Source organism: Hibiscus syriacus, unplaced genomic scaffold (assembly GCF_006381635.1).
Source record: "Hibiscus syriacus cultivar Baekdansim isolate YM2019G1 unplaced genomic scaffold, ASM638163v2 tig00112530_pilon, whole genome shotgun sequence".
NCBI classification, from domain to species: domain Eukaryota; kingdom Viridiplantae; phylum Streptophyta; class Magnoliopsida; order Malvales; family Malvaceae; genus Hibiscus; species Hibiscus syriacus.
This window is the reverse complement of record NW_024063358.1, coordinates 323,285-342,962: the sequence shown is the minus strand read 5'-3', so window position 1 is coordinate 342,962 and position 19,678 is coordinate 323,285. Positions and strand designations below refer to the sequence as shown.

Genomic DNA, 19,678 nt, shown 5'->3' with positions numbered 1-19,678 from the left:
TGTTTTGTAGGATCCGGTGGCTTTTATAGCCACCACCGAGCCATGCTCAGACCGGTCTAGAGGGGGAAGTTCGGTGAGTCACCGAGCTATGTGGTGACTCACCCTATAGCCGTGACATGTGGGGAGCAGCTGGCCTTCTGGAGGCTTCTGGCGAGGGCGGCGTTGGTGGTGGCGACAGCGACGGCCGCGTGGTCCCTAGGGTATCATAACCCTAGGGTTTCTTGTTGTAAAACTTTAGACCGTTGGATCTTGCCAGATCCAACGGTGGAGATCGTCTGGCGGCTGGGGATGAGATGGAAACCCTAGAAGGGTTCTGCTAAGCCTGGACTAGATTGGGCCGGTTTTGGTTGAGTAAAACGGGCCTGATTATTGGGCTCTGGGTTTTGTAATTATTTATTAAATAATAATAATATATAATATTAATATTAATAATAAATAATAATAATTATAATACTAATAATTATAATAATAATACTAATAATTTTAATTTTAATAATAATAACAAATTTAAATGAAAAAATTGATGTCTACAGCTGCCTCTCTTTGCTCATCCTTATGTTAACAAGAATAGAGCAAAGACGAAAAAGACAACAATTTTTTCATTTGGCTTCTTTTGAGCAGGATGGAAATGTTGAAAACATCATGCACTGAAGGGCTTACAGATGACCCGAAGGTTTTTGAAAACATCAAAAAGCTCCCGAAGGCTTTTTGGAAACATCATGCACTGTAGGACTTACAGATGACCCTAAGGCTTTGAAAACATCAAAAAGCTCCCGAGGCTTTTTGGAAACATCATGCACTGAAGGACTTACAGATGACCCTAAGGCTTTGAAAACATCAAAAAGCTCCCGAAGGCTTTTTGGAAACATCATGCACTGTAGGACTTACAGATGACCCGAAGGATTTGAAAACAGCAAAAAGATCCCGAAGGCTTTTTGGAAACATCATGCACTGAAGGACTTACAGAAGACCCTAAGGATTTGAAAACATCAAAAAGATCCCGAAGGCTTTTTGGAAACATCATGCACTGAAGGACTTACAGATGACCCGAAGGTTTGAAAACATCAAAAAGCTCCCGAAGGCTTTTTGGAAACATCATGCACTGCAGGACTTACAGATGACCCTAAGGCTTTGAAAACATCAAAAAGCTCCCGAAGGCTTTTTGGAGACATCATGCACTGTAGGACTTACAGATGACCCTAAGGCTTTGAAAACATCAAAAAGCTCCCGAAGGCTTTTTGGAAACATCATGCACTGAAGGACTTACAGATGACCCTAAGGATTTGAAAACATCAAAAAGATCCCGAAGGCTTTTTGGAAACATCATGCACTGAAGGACTTACAGATGACCCGAAGGTTTGAAAACATCAAAAAGCTCCCAAAGGCTTTTTGGAAACATCATGCACTGCAGGACTTACAGATGTGGGAAATAGTTTATTAAGTAAAAAAACTAAGGAAATCGTTTTCTTACTTTTCAACAATTTCATTTTTAGAAAAGATTGAATGAGAAACTATGGAAATCGTTTTCTCATTATTTTTCAAAATAACATGTTGATTGGGTAACATTCCCCAATCTTAAGATAAGGTTGTTGGAAATAGTTTACTAAGTAAAAAAACTAAGAAAATCGTTTTCTTACTTTTCAACAATTTCATTTTAGAAAAGATAAAATGAGAAACTATGAAAATCGTTTTCTCATTATGTTTTTTTTTTTGGAAACATCATGTTGATTGGGTAACATGCCCCAATCTCAAGATAATGCTCATTTTTGTGGATTACGTCCATCTATTCTTCAGATGTTTGCGTGATTCCTGTATTTACGGTTTTGAATACCTTCTTCTTGTAAGGTATTTCTTACTATGAATCTTCTTGTTCTTCCGAAGATCTGTAAAACTTCATGTTTGAATGCACTCAGATGTATCAATGTAATGCATTGTCTATTGTGCAAATGATGTTCTTATGAATGCATGAATGTTGATGCAATCTTCATTTGACTTCAAAGTGGTGAACTTGGTCTTCCTTCACTTCATCATTTATTGCCAGGGTTACCTCTAGATATCAGTGTAGAAACTTATGCTATCAAGCTTGTATTTCTACAGAATCATCTGATCAACTTGTATCGTGGTGCCTTCTTTGCTTCATTTAAGTCTTAGAAGAAATGTTTCACTTGTGGAACTCTTGTCGTAGTCAAAATTATGACCCTGATGCCCCATTTTGTCTTAGATAAAACCAACTTTATTTGCTTAGACTTGTGTAGAAATCCCATAAAGCTTTCATCTTTGAAAAGAGAATCTATCATCTTTAAAAAGAGAATCTATCATCTTTGAAGAGTGTAGATGTAGATATGTGACTCAGCGGGGATTAATTAGGGAAGTAGAGTCTGTTCTGATTTGACTCTTGAAACACATCATAAGGAAGATTTAGTCCAATTCCTTTCATGTCTCCACATTTAATTGGTTCTCGAACAAGGCAACTTGAACCATATCATGTCGAGATGCTTAACCACAACCTGTCGTTCAAATAGTTTCTTGTTGTTAAAATTTCAGCTCTCCCTTATGTGGAAAGAAATCTTCATTATATCTTACTTCTAATCTTGGGGTTGAAGAAGACAAATTTCATCTTGGATCAATAAATGGAAACCATATGATCGTAACATTGGTTCAACATCAGAATAGCAGGTTCGTAAAACATTTGACAGTGCATTCATCCTTTCCTGTGGCTTCTGCTCAGATGTTCGTAAAACATTTGATAACACATTCATCCTTTTTTGTGGCTTCTGCTCAGACGTTCGTAAAACATTTGACAACACATTCATCATTTTTTGTGACTTCTGCTCAGATGTTCTCAATCATTGAATCTATTTGCCTAGTGTTCAAAGCTTTTGAATGATGTCACAAGACCATTTGAGAACAAAAACTCAATGGGGATTCAAGTGTAATGTTGGTATGACCAAAAAGTTGGTCAAATTCACAAGATATGCTGGTGTCGAATTGAATAGGAGACACTAACTGATCTTGATATCATATCGGGCAAAGACAAATGTGATACTGATCACCTTTTCTTCTATAATGATCTTTGTAGGAAGTAGAAACACATCAACTGTAGGATCCATGTACAGAAAAAGGTTCATGAAATTCTTACTGCTGGGTATGAAACGCACGTGATAACCCAAAATAGATAAAAAATCAGTTCAGCCTGGCTAACAATAATGACCCCAGTAACAACGAGAAATGTTAATATATGTAAGTCGAGCTTCTCTCTTCAATGTCATCAAGTAAAAAAAACTGATGTGAAAAACAACTTCATAATCCCAATAGTATGGTTGAAACTAACTGCCATGAATCTCAAAGAAATATTTTCAATTGTCACCGACATACAGAATACAAAATTCAAAGTTGAGATCTTGAGGAACTGAACCTTGGATCGAGTAGTCTGCCTGGGGATCATCTTTATTCATGTAACCGTAATGTAGCTTAACAAAGAACATACTATCATGTGACATACATTTAAGAAGATTAGGTATTTGAAAACATACTTGTTGAGTAAACATTTGTTCAACAACATGATCATAATGTAACTGCATGATGAACGAAGCAATTATGTATAGTCAACTCGACTGTCATTGTTTCACCATTTTCATTCTTCATATCTTTCTGTCTCATTGGAAATATTTTCTTAAATCAATGATATTGACACAGGATGATATGTGCCTTCAACATGCCCCAACATTTGCTAATATGAGCGTTCAAAATATATCAATATTCTTGATTCTGATTGAAATGGGGTTTCAGCATGCCCCAACATTTGCTTCTTGTTAATCTGAGCCTTCAAAATGCCCCACATGGATCTGTCTGAAGGAACCTTTAAAATGCCACAACATTTGCTGATACAGATGCTAAAAGTATGCTCAACATTACTTCTTATTGAGATGAACCTTCAAAATGCCCCAATATTCTATTTCTGGTTGAAATGGGTCCTCAAGATGTCCCACATGAAATATTTCTGTCTGAAATGGGCTTTCGATATGCCCCAATATTCTATTTCTGGTTGACTCTCAATGTCTGTTTGACTTGAATATCATGATCCCCACGAGGTCTAATTTTGACAATACACTGTTGTACTTGTGGCTTTATTCATGCCCCAAATCTGTTTATCTTGAATACTCTCATTCTGGTGTTACTGAACAGTAATGTTGTCAAGTAACTGGAGAAATTCTCTTTATGTTGTCATAAACTTAAGAAGTATTCAATCATTCATTCCAGGTTGACACAGTGGCTTATCATCTTTCAGTGAAGGTCATCTCTGAAATATACTTTTCTATGGGAGAGAAACCAATTTATGCGAATAGTAATATGATGCAATGGCAAGATTACATATACAGTGGTACAGGCTCATCAAAAATCCGTACCCATGCAACATGTTGATTCTGATAACAACTCATCTGATTATGAAGTGATTTTTCAGGATGATTTCACAGATATTGATAGTTTTTTTTTCTGATACCGAGGAAATCCTGAATTCTGATTCTGATGAGGAGAGTAAACTGTTATACTTGACAAAAATGAGATTCTCAGAGGTTGAGGCTTCAATAGCCCTAGAGAGATGTGGTCCAGATTCATCACTTACAGAGTTGACAGATTTTATATGTGCTGCTCAAATGGCTAAGGATGCTGACGCACTTCTTTCAGGAGAAGATAGGAAGTCATTATGCAATGACCCCAATTACAAGCAAAGGCGAAACTTGGGTTATGATTTTTGAAAAGGAAAAAGCAGAGTAAGCTTGAAAAGAAGCTTCTTAATGAAAATGATCATGCATTTCATCTTTTAATTCCAATGATTGGTTTTGGGGTTCCTACCGAACCAGATCAGATAACTCAAAGAACACTTCCAGAAGATGATATTGGATCTCCTTATTTCTACTATGAGCAAATTCATCTTTCAAATCCAATGATTGGTTTTGGGGTTTATACCAAACCAGATCAGATAACTCAAAGAACACTTCTAGAAGATGCTATTGGATCTCCTTATTTCTACTACGAGAACGTGGCACTTGCTCCAGTTAATGTTTGGACTGGAATATCACAATACTTATTCGATGTAGAGCCAGAATTTGTAGATTCAAAGCATTTTCATGCTGCTATACTGAAAAGGGGCTATATTCATAATCTGTCAATTGAGAACAGATTTCTTGTTTTCTCCACGCACTATACATGATATTTTTCCATTGACAAAGAAATGATGGCCTTCCTGGGATCCAAGAACAATGTTGAACTGTTTATAAACATGTACAGGAAGTGCCAAATTGACAGAAAGGATCCGCAAGGTTCTTGAAGCTTGTGACGATGAGCCATCTTCGAGTGTCCATAAGTATATTCTTGATGAATGCCGAAAATGGAATCTAGTATGGGTTGGAAGGAATAAAGTTACTCCACTTGAACCTGATGAGGTGGAAATGCTTCTAGGTTTCCCTAAAAACCATACACGAGGAGGAGGATTTGCTAGAGACATGTTCCCCGGTGGTATCAATGTCCTGTCTCTTTCTGGGATCAGTGATGCAGAGGCCGTCTTTTACTATCTTGGCATATCTTTGAAAATAGATGTGCAAGAACTGAATGATGGTTGATTGGAGCAATTGATGAGTAGATTTGGCGGATTCAACCTTGTTGTCGATGGCATCCCATGTAACAACCTTACTGGAAGAAATAAACATCATCAGGATGAGCTAGACGATTTTTGTTGGTGTATTTCCTTGCAATGACTGCCACATTGACTGTCGCTTCTGCTGCTCCAAAATACAAACTGTCATATCCCACTCTTCCCTAACCATGGAAAGATTTAATTGATGGTAAAACTGGTTATCTAAACTTTTGGAATCCTGTACAGCATACAAATGTAGAATTTGTTCCAACGTCTTATTTTGTGCCATAAGTCCTCAAATTCAAATTCAACAATCTTCTGAATGACATAATGGATATCATTTTGACAAAGAAAGTGATCGGCATAGAAGAAACAACAATGATGTATCAAGACTTGAGCCAGCATCACGGTATAACCAGAGTGCAGGTAGTGACTTCTTCATGGCTCTATGATGTAATCTTCTAGAGAACATGAATTGATGGTTGGGAAAAATAATTTTTCTAGTGATGCTTATCGACCTCAACATGAGATAAACGATAATCTTTCTTGATGAGCTGCTAATAATGTCATAGGAGAGTGTCACAAGTTCAATTCTCCAGACTTTCTGGCTTCTCAGACCACTTGCTTTCAAAAATGTGAAGTGCTTCATTATTCTGGCCTCGTTCATTCTTTTTCTACAACAGAGGTAGAATAAGCAACAATTGCTTCAAGGACCTTTCTCTTTTGAGACTGTCCTGTTTGAAAATGTTTTTTCTCCTTTCTTTATTGAAGAATGAAAGAATTTTGTAAAGTATTACCCCTTTCAGGTTCACAATATAATCAAATCATAAGCATGAATTCAAAGAATATCAAAAGAATCAACAACTCTGTAATGTTTGAGAATTATAATTCTTTGACAAGTATCAAGATTTGGTTTGATTTCAGGATGGCTTTCCTATTTTCTATGTTTACATCTATTTAAGATGTCACTCCTCTCTATCTCTTTGTGAACTTTGTCACATATCTCACTTTAAGGACTTGGTATTTTAACCGGATGCGTACAAAATGACGCAACTAGGATTGCCAATCACTAGACCTTCTAGAATTCTTCCATTTCAATTCTCTGGAATCTTTCATTTAGACTCATCTAATCAAAACATTGCGAAAATATCGGTCTAAAAATGAAATTTCGAAGTGCTTGTGTGAAGTTGACTATAATAGGTGTTTCACAACTCCCTTAGTCCATTTGTTAACACATTTGCCATTTTGGCTAGCTGAATTCAGCTTTATTGTATATAATAATATAATCACCTTTATCAGGCTAATTGAAACATATCATAAAGCCGGGGCTATTAACCAATTGCTCTAGAGGGAAAGTTTTATTGCATATAATAGTATAATAGACTAGCTGAATATTATCCATAAAGCCAGGGCGATTAACCAATTGCTCTAGAGGGACAACTCAAACTTTATTGTATAATAATATAACATGGGTGTTCAAATCCAATTTCTTAAGCTTGTTAAGAAGAACATGTTATAGTCTAGGTGTTTTGGTGGAATTCAGAAAATCTCTTTGTTAGAATTCAATTCTCAAGCAACTGACTTAAACTAGATTTATCTATTTGTGAAGATTACGTTCATCATTGAACGTTATCAATAGAAAAATACTCTAGTCAGTTTTGTAATGTAATACATCAATGATGCACCATGTTGTACGCTCCTATATATAAATACCAAGCCTTTTTGTAATTCATTTCAATAGGAGTAGGCTATCTCATATTTGTAATAGGATAGTGTTTGGGTGTATTTCTTCTGAGGTAAGGTCAATGGTCCTTGTTTTTCTGGTTTTCAATCCTAATATTCTGTCAAAGATTATAACTCTAATCATGAAGAACTTTTTAATCCAGTTGATATTCAAAGAACTGCAAGATTATAAAATTGACTCAATGCTCATAACCTTAAAAGCAACACAAATTTATTTATTGCACAAAAAGTAGAGAAAGGAACAAAAAACAAGTTTAAACAGGACGCTGAAAATAGAAAAGTACTATAGTGGTAGATAACACTTCCACTTGTTTATGCATCATGCCTCATTATTCTTATAATGTTGGGTATGTAATAAGATCAGGGTTCTTTTCTTCATTTGCCCCCCATTTCTTGATCATTTCTTGTGTCAAAACCCCTTTGTCAACAAGCATCTCAATTTCTTTTAACAGTGGCCTACAATTGCCTGTAGAATGCCCCTTTACCCCCAAGTGGAAATTACAAACATTATGTTGATCATAGCTATGAGCAGAAGGGTTTGATGTCACTTTAGTTGGTCTTGGTGTGATGTATTGACCTTTAACCAAATGAAGATACAAGTCTGAAATGGAAGTTTGGAATACTTCCAAAGTTTTTCTTGATCGCATGACTTTCTTTGGTCGATCCGAACAACTATTTGCTCCTTTTCTTTTGCAATTGCGGGGACTTTGGATGTGATACTCATTCACATTACCAACTTTAGCTTTTTGATCCGTCAGGCTCCTGGATGTGACTTTTGAGTTTTCTTCACTGATTACATTCTCAATTAAATTTCCACTTGTCATAAGATTCTCGAATTCCTTTGTCGGATTTGCCTGCATTAACTTGCAGAAAGGAGCGGAAATGGAATCCCGAAACATATGTGATATCTCCTCTTCTAACATGGGAGGTTGAACTTGTGCTGCCACTCCTCTCCATCTTAAGGCATATTCTTGAAATCTTTCATTGGTTTTCTTCTTTATTCTTCGAAGATCCATACGTGTTGGAGCTATGCCTTTAACATACCGATATTGTCCTAAAAATGCATCAGCTAGATCAACCTATCTCTTGATCTGTTCTTGGGTCAACTAATTGTACCAGACTGCTGCTGGGCCAATAAGGCTATCATGGAAAGAGTGAATTAACAGATCATCAAAACTCAAATATCCTTTCATTTTTCTGCAAAACATTCTCAAATGGATTACGGGACAACTGGTGCCATCATATTTCTCAAAATCAGGCATTTTGAATTCATGGGGAATAATCAAATCTGGAACCAAGCTGAGCTCTCGTGCTTCTAATTCTTTGTGGTGGGCACTAACATCTTTCATGTTTCTGATTGCTTTCTCTGTCCTCTTGACTTTCTCCTCATATTGTGAATAATTAATGAGGCTATTCTTTGGGTTTGAGTGGGATGCCCCAAGGTATGTTATCTTTCTCGAATCTTCAATCTGATAGCACGATTTCTCTTTAGCAGTTATCTCTTCTTTATCAGATTCCATTCCCTGAATAATTTGATCTGATCCATCTGGTACTGAATCTGACGCTTCTTTCCTTGTATCCCAAGGTAACCCTGTTAATTGTTCTAGCCACTGGTCTTGTAGTCCCTTATAAGATTGCTCCATGATGATGGTAAAGTAATATGAATGAATGGTCTTGGTTTTTACTGTTACAGAACCTTTCATGAATTATTTACATGTTTTTATAATTAAAGTACATAACAGTACTTAAATAAAAATGTGAAAAACGCATAAATGGAAAAATACGAATGCAAAATGTGCATTTCAAAGGCAAACATAAAAGTATGAATGCAAAATGAAAAATGCAAAGATGCAAAATGAAAATGCATGTATGAAAAGGTGTTTCTCAAGAGTGATCATCTTAGAACAGATTTTATTGAACACAAAAGTTTCGGTACATCAAACAAAACTTTTACATGTAGGGGACAACTTTTAGTCCTAACTTCAACAAAACTTTACATATAGGGAATAACTTTCCCATTTTCTTCTCTAAAACCAAGTTAGTTTATCAGCTTATGGACCATATTGCTTGTCTGGACTGCAGCTTCTTCCATGACATTCTGGTGTTCTTTCATCTCCTATGTCAATTCTCGGAGTTGCTCATTTTCCCTTGTGAGAGAAAATTTGTGTTCAAAAAGTTTTTGGACAAGATCTTCATGTATGTTGCAACTTTTTTTCAGTTTGGTGACCCCTGCTATCCACTCTTCTGGGGTGTTTCCTATACCAGCATTTTGAAAGGCTTGACTGACCTTCTGGAAATATTCATGTATGGTTTCCATTTTGGTGCTCAATTTATCGTTTTCAATCTTCAAATGACGTATTTGAGCTTCAAACCTCAGCAAATCTTCTTCTCTCTGGGCGCCCCTACTGATATTCTTACATTTGAAGACTTTTGGTATTAATCTATCAGGACCCTTGGTTACCAAACTAGGTCGATCATTTACCATAAATTGTAAGGTTCCATGATCCAAAAGACTTTGGACTTGGCGTTTGAAGGCAAGACAATTCTCGATGGTATGTCCTTGAGCTCCGGCATGATATTCACAATGAACGTTGATGTCATACCAATTTGGATATGGAAGTTGGAACGGTTTTATATAATATGGATCCACTTCTCGTGCTTCAAGTAACTTTTCATACAACTCTTTATATGATATAGGTATAGCATCAACATGAGAATCGCCTTTTGTCTTGAATTGAACCTGAGTTTTAGATATCGGGAGCATACTAAACTTCGATGATTTCAGGTTACATGATTTTTTCTCTTCTCTGGAAGCTTTTAAAAATGTCATCATTTCTTTGGTATCTCCAGATGACTTGTGAATACGGATGATGATTGTCTGTAACTTCTCCAATTGATTAGGATCAGAAGTCCCTTGCATATTTGAGATTGCAGGATTATGTTCATTAAGCTTTCTCTCTTTCTGTGTAGGAATCTCTTCTCTTTTGGCCAAAACAGATATTCTATCCATCATCTTGGACATCTGCTCTCTTATTTCTCGTATCTCCTCTTGCTCCTTAATGGACACATGATCTCTAGGTGCATAGCTCTCTTCTATCCTCGGAGTTCCCTCGGGATGTCTTTTCTTGGCCGCATCATATTTTGTTTGATCATAAAACTTTTTGTCCATTTACGATTTCTTTCCAATACGATGAACAGTCTTTCTAGTAAACACCTTTTTGGTTATGTTATGATCATACAATGCAAACAAAAGAAATGAGAAAAAATAAAATAGTTAGTACCAACTAATAAAAAATCTATCTATCAAGGTATAAATCTTAACCTCATGCTTTCTAGTTCCATGTTTTGTTAGGAAAAATTAACCTAACCTCATGATTTTTAGTTCACAAGCATTTATTCAGAAAAAATAATAAATTAAAAAGTAAAACTTATTTCTACTTTGTGTATACCTATGGAAATGGTTTCAGTATTGTCTTAGATTAGGAGAATTTCTAGGGTTTATTATATGCAGGTTTTTAGTTCTAGGAGTAAAGATACTCGAACTATCCCTGTTGATGCCCCCTTAGGCTGTTAACCCTCAATCCTAGTCCATCACAGACTAAAGTGGATCGAGTTCAATTCGAGGGGATACATTTCTCTATGCCTGACACGGAGAATAAATTCTCACGAAGACATAGAGCATATGAACCCCAAAAGTTACTTGCTAGGTCTGACACGAAGAATAAATTCTCACGAAGACGTCGCTTTCACTTCCACTTAAAAGGGACAAACTCAATTATAGAGCTTTATGTTATGCAAGTGTTGTGTGTGAGGAGAAATGTTCAAACCTCTGACAGAAAAATAAATAATAAAATACTTGCAAATAATGAAATATTAATAAGAAAATATATAAATACTATGAAAATAATAAATATATAAAAAATTTGAAAAGAAAGAATTATAAATCAAATATATGAATTTTTTTAATTTATAATTAATAGAGACAATTTATAATTGATTTTAAAAGTTTGACCAGTCCCCAGCAGAGTCGCCAAGCTGTCGTAACCGGTTTTCGTCCGGGCACGAAATATTTACTTGACGGGAAAAGTGATGTGAATAAATGGTTTTGAAAATAATTTGGGAGTCGCCATCGGCCTTTTGGGTCAGGTAGGTCGAATACCTAAAAAATATATTTTAAAAGAGTTTTTAAAAAAATATCAATTAAAAGATAAACTGATCTGCGTTTTAACCAAAAATTCGTTTTTTTTAATAATAAAAAGAGATTCGTGGTCGGTTACGTTTAGGGAAGGATTAGCACCCCTACAACGCCCAAAATTGGTACTTTTTAATTATAAATTATCTCTATTATTAGAAATTTAAAAATTCAAAATATATTTAATTCATAATTATGTTATTTCAAATAATTTAAAGAAAATATATTAATATGTATAAAATATTTATTTATTTAGAAATATCAGAAAAGAGCTTATAGGTGCTTTAAGACAGCTCTTTTCTTCGATATTAATAAATAACTAAAAAAAACATTTTTTCTAAAAAAATAATTAATATATAATTTATAAAAAAACATGATATTTATTTATTTAAGAATATCAGAAAAGAACTTCTAGGTGCTTTAAGACAGCTCTTTTCTTCGATATTAATAAATAAATATTAAAAATGTAATAATTTTTCATAAAAATGATTTAAATAAATTATAATTTTTATAATATTTAATATAAATATATTTATAAGACTAAGATAATAATAAAATAATAACTAAAGCCATAATTAAAATATAAAAGTGATAACAAAATAATATTGTAATTAAATAATGATCAAAATAAAAGAAATTAAAATTATAAAACTAAATATAAAGTATCAAAAATAAAGATAATAATTTGAAATATTATGAAAGATAATGGTTAATAGCGTAATTTAACCTAATTAATTAATACGGGATTAAAATAAAAAATACTAAACTATAAGGGACTAAATTTGATATTTACCTAAATATATTATTTAATACTGGTAAGGACTAAAACATAATAAAATAAAATTCAAAAACTGAATTAAAATGTTCAGTGACTAAAATGAATAATTATAAAACTTGGATGGCTACGGAAAGGGTTTAGCCATGCGCGAAATTACATATATACCCCTCCCAAAACGACGTCGTTTGAGGAGGGGTATAAATCCCCAAACGGCTGGCCCGAAGGGCCAGCTCTCTCATTCTCCTTTCTCCCTTCTCTCTCTCAAACGAGAGAAATTTTTTTCTCTCGCTTCTCTCTAAGTTTCCCTCGCCGGAGGGAAACCGGCCACCGTTCGCCACCTTGTTACGGCTCCGATCGCCACCGCCGGCCGCCGTCTCCGGTGGCCGGAGATTACCAAATTACACCAAATTAAGGATTTGAGCTCTCAAATCCGACCTCCTCTTACCCTAAATCTCCTTAGATTGACCTAGATCTAAAGTTTTTTTTTTTACCTTTGACTCTCGGCTTTCCGACGGCACGAGGAGGCTCCGATGACTGCAATTTCCTCGGTAAGTTTCTCTCTTCTCTTTTCTTTCGATATTTGGCTCTTGGGTTGTTCTGTGTTGGCTTGCTGTGGTTATCCCTTCCTTTCGTTTTTTTTTTGTTTTCTGTCCTCTGTCTCCCCTTTGTTTTGCAGGATCCGGTGGCTTTTATAGCCACCACCGAGCCATGCTCGGGCCGGTCTAGAGGGGGAAGTTCGGTGAGTCACCGAGCTATGTGGTGACTCACCCTATAGCCGTGACATGTGGGGAGCAGCTAGCCTTCTGGAGGCTTCTGGCGAGGGCGGCGTTGGTGGTGGCGACAGCGGCTGCCGCGTGGTCCCTAGGGTATCATAACCCTAGGGTTTCTTGTTGTAAAACTTTGGACCGTTGGATATGGCAAGATCCAACGGTGGAGATCGTCTGGCGGCTGGGGATGAGATGGAAACCCTAGAAGGGTTCTGCTAGGCCTGGACTAGATTGGGCCGGTTTTGGTTGTGTAAAACGGGCCTGATTATTGGGCTCTGGGTTTTGTAATTATTTATTAAATAATAATAATATATAATATTAATATTAATAAATAATAATAATTATTATAATAATAATAATTATAATAATAATACTAATAATAATAATTTTAATAATAATAACAAATTTAAATGAAAAAATTGATGTCTACAATACCAATGCACTAAGAATACGTATTCATATTGAATTGAATTTATACAATCTAATTTTTGGTGGTATATTGTTTGTATATTGAATTTTGATTTTTACTTCAATTGTACCACTAGACATTTAAAATTTAATCGGTGAGATGACTTGAATAAAACAATGTCGTTTTGAAACGTATATTAATGATTAAAATGATATCGTTTTAGATACTAAACTTTAAGAGTAAGATGGCATAGACAAAACTACATCATTTTATAAGAAAGTAGTACGAACCTCTTCTATCGTGAACATTCTGCACATATCAACATTCACTTCTGGAATAATAACCAGTTAGGGATGGGCATGGCTCTCGGACCCGACGGGTTTCGACCCGACCCGGTTGGGTCATTTTAAAAAAAAGAAACGGGTTCGATTCGGGTCGGGTTTAGAGTTAAAATACTCGATCAGACACAATCCCAAAAAATATAAATTTTACCATATATATTTAAAGATAATTATAATAATACCCCTGGATGTATTATTTTTTTCAATTAAATCCCTATTTTTATTGAATAAAAATAATATTTTTAATAAATATATTTTTTCGAATCGGATTTGAATTTTATCTCAAAAAATTGGGCCGGGTTCAGATCAGGCGAAAAATGTAAAATTGTTTGGTCGAATCAGGTTGATCAAAATTAGGGGTGTTCAAAATTCGGTTTTAACCGAATTAACTGATCGAACCGAATTAGTTTGGACAGGGAACGGTTAAAGATTTTTTTGGAATTCGGTTAACAGTTAATTCGGTTCAAAATCGGTTAATTAACCGAATTAACCTTTAAATATAATTATATTAAGAGACTTAGCCGGCCCAATCCATTTAAAACCCATTTAAAACTTAAATTAATATTAATTAATTAAAATAACCTCAATACTAAATGCAAAATGTTTGAATTAAATTAATTAGATATTATTTAAATTAATTGTAAATTTTTTATTTTTTTAATTAAAAATATTAAATTCTAAAATTCTAAAAAAATTCGATTAACTCGAAAATTAACCGAATTAACCAAAATTTATTCGATTTGATTAATACTTTAAAAAAATCGATTCGATTAACGATTAAAAAAACTCGATTAATTCGGTTAAGAGTATTTCGGTTCGGTCGGCCATCGTTTTAACCGAATGAACACCCCTAACCGAAACCCTGCCCATCCCTATAACCAGTTCATTTATCTCCAATATCAAGTTGGGAGTTTCACTTTGGGATGAGGTGTATATATGTCGGTAAAATAACTCACGTCACATCACAAACATTATTAGCACCGTCCATTCAGGGAGGGAGGGACAGAACCAGAATTTTAATTTAAGGGTCAGATGTATCTAACAATATAAAATGATAGGGATAAAATCAAAATAAATTAAAATTTAAAGGTCTAAATGCATGTTTTTTCCTATGTATTTTTAATAATAAAAAATTAGAGGAGGATGGTCCACAGCCCCAGTCATGCACATGCTCCATCTCTGCCTCCACCCACAGTCCCCTACAACCTTTAATGCCACGATTCAAGATATTTTTCGACGACCATTAGCTCCAGCATTGATATTTCGATCACCTTATAAAAATCATTGCACACGAGATCGTTTAAATTATGGTTTCATTTTAGTTCCTATGGCGTAATGACTGGACCAGACATAATTAATGGTGACATATATATGGGGTTGCTACTATGATAAGTCCTTTAAATTATGTCCCGTGACGTCATTGCTTACACATTCTCCGATTGGCATTGGAAATGAATAGCTGACCAACAATTGTTCCTATAAATCGGATTGCGAGCTCTCAATTTTACGAAAAAATAACACGCTCGAGGGAATGGGAAAACCACATGTTTTGGTTATACCATATCCAGCACAAAGCCATGTCATTGCTCTCATGAATCTCTCCCAAAAATTAGCCAATCAGGCCATCAAAATCACCTTTGTCAACTCAGAGTTTAATCACAAGAGAGTCATTGATGCATTTGGCAAGAATGTCGCCGAAAACGGCTTACTACGGCTAGTTTCAGTACCCGATGGGTTGGAAGATGGGGAAGACAGGAACCAGATAGGGAAGTTAACTGAAAGATTAGGTCAGGTTATGCCTGGACACCTGAAGCAGTTGATTCATAAGATTAACGCATCGGATGAAGACGAGATTTCGTGTGTTTTAACTGATTTAAGCCTCGGATATGTAGTCCATGTTGCGGTGGGGTTGGGGATTCCGACGGCTGCATTTTGGCCGGCTTCGGTGTTTCAACTAGTGATTCTTCTTAGTATCCCAAAGCTTATTGACGATGGATGGATTGATGAAAATGGTATGACCCTGTCTTTATTTTTACTGGCATGTTGTTTAATGTTGTGAATGGAGAAAATAAATTTTGAAAGAGTACTTTTTCTCGGTCTTAGATGCCGATGATTTGATTGCATTTCGGAATAATCAAGAGTTAATGTGATAATATTTATGGTCGGACGCACACTTGTGACAATTTGCTGATTTGAATGTCCTTTGCAGGCACCCCACTTGTGAAAGATAAGATGTTTCAGTTGTCACCTACGACGCCTGCTATACACCCAACCAAATTCGTATGGTTCAACATCGATACCTCTCCTTCAACACAGAAAGTCATGTTCCATGCTTCATGGGCGAACAGCAAAGCTGTTGAAACAGCAGATTGGGTAGTTTGCAACTCAAGTTTGGAATTGGAGCCTGAAGGGTTCAACTTGGCTCCCAAAGTCCGACCCATCGGCCCGCTTCCAGCCTCCGATCGGCTCGGAAACTTGTCTGGGAATTTCTGGCCCGAGGATCCAACTTGTTTGCAGTGGCTCGATCAGCAATCGCCTGCTTCAGTCATATATGTTGCATTCGGTAGCTTCACGGTTTTTGACGAAATCCAGTTCCAGGAGATGGCTCTGGGGCTTGAACTCACCAACAGGCCATTTCTTTGGGTCGTCAGAGAAGATATCACAAAGGGGAAACACCATGCTTACCCACAGGGGTTTATCGAACGAGTGGGAGATCGAGGTAGGATGGTGAGTTGGGCACCGCAAGGAGCAGTGTTGGAACATTCTTCGATCGCTTGCTTTTTAAGTCACTGCGGGTGGAATTCCACCATTGAAGGCGTAAGCAATGGGGTTCCCTTCTTGTGCTGGCCTTACTTTGGAGACCAGTTCCTGAACGAGAGCTACATCTGCGACATCTGGAAGATCGGACTGAAGTTCGAAAGCGACGAAAGAGGGGTCATCGGAAAAGAAGAGATTAAAAGCAAGGTGGAACAATTGGTCGGTGATGATGATATCAGAACAAGAGCTGTCGAACTGAAGCGAAGGGTTACCAAAAGTGTCGGCGAAGATGGAAGTTCTGATCAGATGTTGAAAGATTTTGTTGAGTGGTTGAAATCGTAGATAGCAGCAACTACTTCAGAAATAGAGAAATCGAAACAAGTGAAGGAAACAATCATGGTTCCTTCTCTATGTGCCCACAATTGTGACTTCTTTGGTCCAGTGAAGCCAATAATTTATGTTTCAAAGATTTCCCTCAAATAATATGAATGTTTCACTTTCATCATACACCCACGTTTTAAATTATTATAAATTTATAATATCTAGATGATCGAATTTTTTATTATAAATTTATTTTCATGTTTTTTTGTTTTATGTGATTTTTGACGTATTCTTAAATTTTGTGGTATATTATGTTTTGTATAATTAATTATTGTGATTTAATTTAAAAAAGAATTAAATTTTGCTCATACAATATTATGATTTATTTAAAAAGGAAGTAAAAAAATAAGGTTAGAAGGACTTGCCGTTGTCGGTTGTGATTGTCGAATAATGACGAGAGGACATTGATAATTTCCATTTTTAGTTTTTTCTAAAAAAGAAGTACATTATTTATATGGAGCGGAACAAATTAAAATATATAAATATAAATTATAAATTTATTATATTATTATATTTTGTCACGATTTCAGTGGTGAAAAATATTTATATAAAACATAGTTATAAATTGGTATATTTTTGTTTAAAAGAAGTTTTTTTTATTAATTGTTTAAAAGAAGTTAAATTTTATTGAATAAGTTATATTTATTAGGGTAAACTGCGTATTTAGTGTATAAACTATCAATTTTGATTCATTTTAGTACCTAAACTTTCATTTTTTTCAAAAATCATACTTAACGTTTAATTTTCATTTTAGTATCTACCGTTAAAAACTTAACGCATTTAGTACCTTAGCTATCAGTTTTGGTCCATTTTAGTGCCTTAACTTTCAATGTTTTCAAAACTTAACGTCAAATAACGGAGTACTAAAATGAAACAAAAACTAATTTTTTTAGCGACGAGTACTAAAATGAAATAAAAACTAAATTTTAGGTATGTTTTAAAAAAAAATAAAAGTTAAGTATTAAAATAAACTAAAATTGATAGTTTAGGTACTAAATATATAATTTATCCTATTTATTAATAAGTTGATATTTTATTTTAGACACTTGACAGTTTTATGTGGTGGAGAAGCTGCGGTGGTTAATTATTTGGGGACCATCGAAGCATGGTTTTTAGAATTAGATCGGTTAACGAATCGGCCATGTTACTGGTTTATTGGTTCAATCGATCGAATCGGTCCGACCGATCGGAAGAACCGGACGACGTCATAATTATTTAAAAAATTAAATAAAAATACTAAAAATATTTAATAAAAAATAATTTTTTATATCACAAGTCATATTCAAAGCAAGTCATAACATATATAAATTAAAAACCATAAAATCAAGTGAAACAAAATGATTCAAATTAACTACAACATAATATTTAAGGTAAAACATATTAAATAATAAATATAATTATATAACTATAATTAAAAAATAAATTTGGGACTAAAAAAATCATAACAAAATGATATTGTTTGGTTTAATTTTTTTTTAAATAATCTCACATGGCTAAGAAACATAGAAGAGTATCTCAAAAGTCTAAAGAGAAAATATGAGAACAAAACAATCTCACATTGCTAAGAAACATAGAAGAGCATCACAACTAACTTCTATAAATAATAGAGGTAATTTAGCATTCAAAATCATGGAGCCTTTTGGTGAGCATTGAGTAAACTATTCTTTCACTTCAATCAAGCTCGAATTTTAGGCTTCAATTGAGCTTCTAATTTTTTTTTTTAGTTCAAGCCTTTTTGAGTTCAAGTTTCAATATTATATTTCGAGTTCGAGTTGAACTTGATAATTTTTAACTTGTGAGTTTGAGTGAAGTTGAGCTTACTTTTAAAGTTTTCAAGTTCGAGTCGAGTTCAGCAATACTCGAGTTCGACTTGGCTCGTTTAACAAACGACGTTTGGTTTATTTTATTTTTTTAAACAAAATTTCCGGTTTTTTTCGATTTTTTCCGGTTTTCAGCCGGCCCGGTTTGAACGGTTCAGCGGTTCTGGTCGGTTCACTAGTAGCGGTTCAACCGGTTTAGATTAAACCGAACTAGGCAACGGTTCCCGGTTGAACCGACCGATCCGGTCCGGTTTTCAAAACAATGCATCGAAGGCTTGGACTCTTCGTAAAGTTAAATCTCTTCCGCAGGCCAGTATCTTTTATTTCGAGAAATTATTAGAAGATCTCGATTTATTATGTTATCTGTGATCTTAATTAATAATAATTTTTCTTATTATTTTTTAAAGGTGAAACTTTACCTCTTTTTTATTTATAAATAAAAAGTTGATAATTATTTTAAAATTTATGACTCTCATTCACTGAGATCACAAATAACATGATGAGTAGAGTCCATAAAATAATTTGTTCTTTCGTTCATATATACCTAGCATACGTATGTACTACATAGTTTTCACTCGTGATCAATTTTTAGGGTAAACTATACACGCGGTACTTATTTTTGAAGCGTTTAGATTTTGGTCACCAAAGTTTACTTCATTCAAATAATTGAAAGTTTAAATAACATCATTTTTAGGATTAGATATTAGGTTTTCTTTCTTCAAATCATCTTGTATTCTTCTTCCTTTTATACTAGCGAAAATTTCCTTTTTTTAGTCCGTGATTCTTTCTTAAAGAATTATTCACGTTAAATTTTGGTATTTTTCTTTTACGATCGTTGTACATTGGTGTTATCGT

General features: G+C 34.7%; 1 protein-coding gene across 1 annotated transcript; it reads left to right on the top strand.

Moving 5' to 3' along the window:
• Positions 1-15,396: 15,396 nt before the first annotated feature.
• On the top strand, positions 15,397-16,988 carry LOC120181680 (UDP-glycosyltransferase 83A1-like). Its single transcript, XM_039186766.1, has 2 exons — positions 15,397-15,877; positions 16,075-16,988. The coding sequence occupies exons 1-2, from the start codon at positions 15,397-15,399 to the stop codon at positions 16,962-16,964; spliced, it is 1,371 nt and encodes a 456-aa protein (XP_039042697.1). The 3' UTR covers positions 16,965-16,988.
• The last annotated feature ends 2,690 nt before the right edge of the window (positions 16,989-19,678 follow it).

Excerpts from the sequence above, each read along its gene's own strand:
- LOC120181680 (XM_039186766.1), top strand. The coding sequence starts at position 15,397 with ATGGGAAAACCACATGTTTTGGTTATACCATATCCAGCACAAAGCCAT. Across the intron at positions 15,878-16,074 it reads TGGATGGATTGATGAAAATG|GCACCCCACTTGTGAAAGAT; the intron begins GTATGACCCTGT and ends TGTCCTTTGCAG.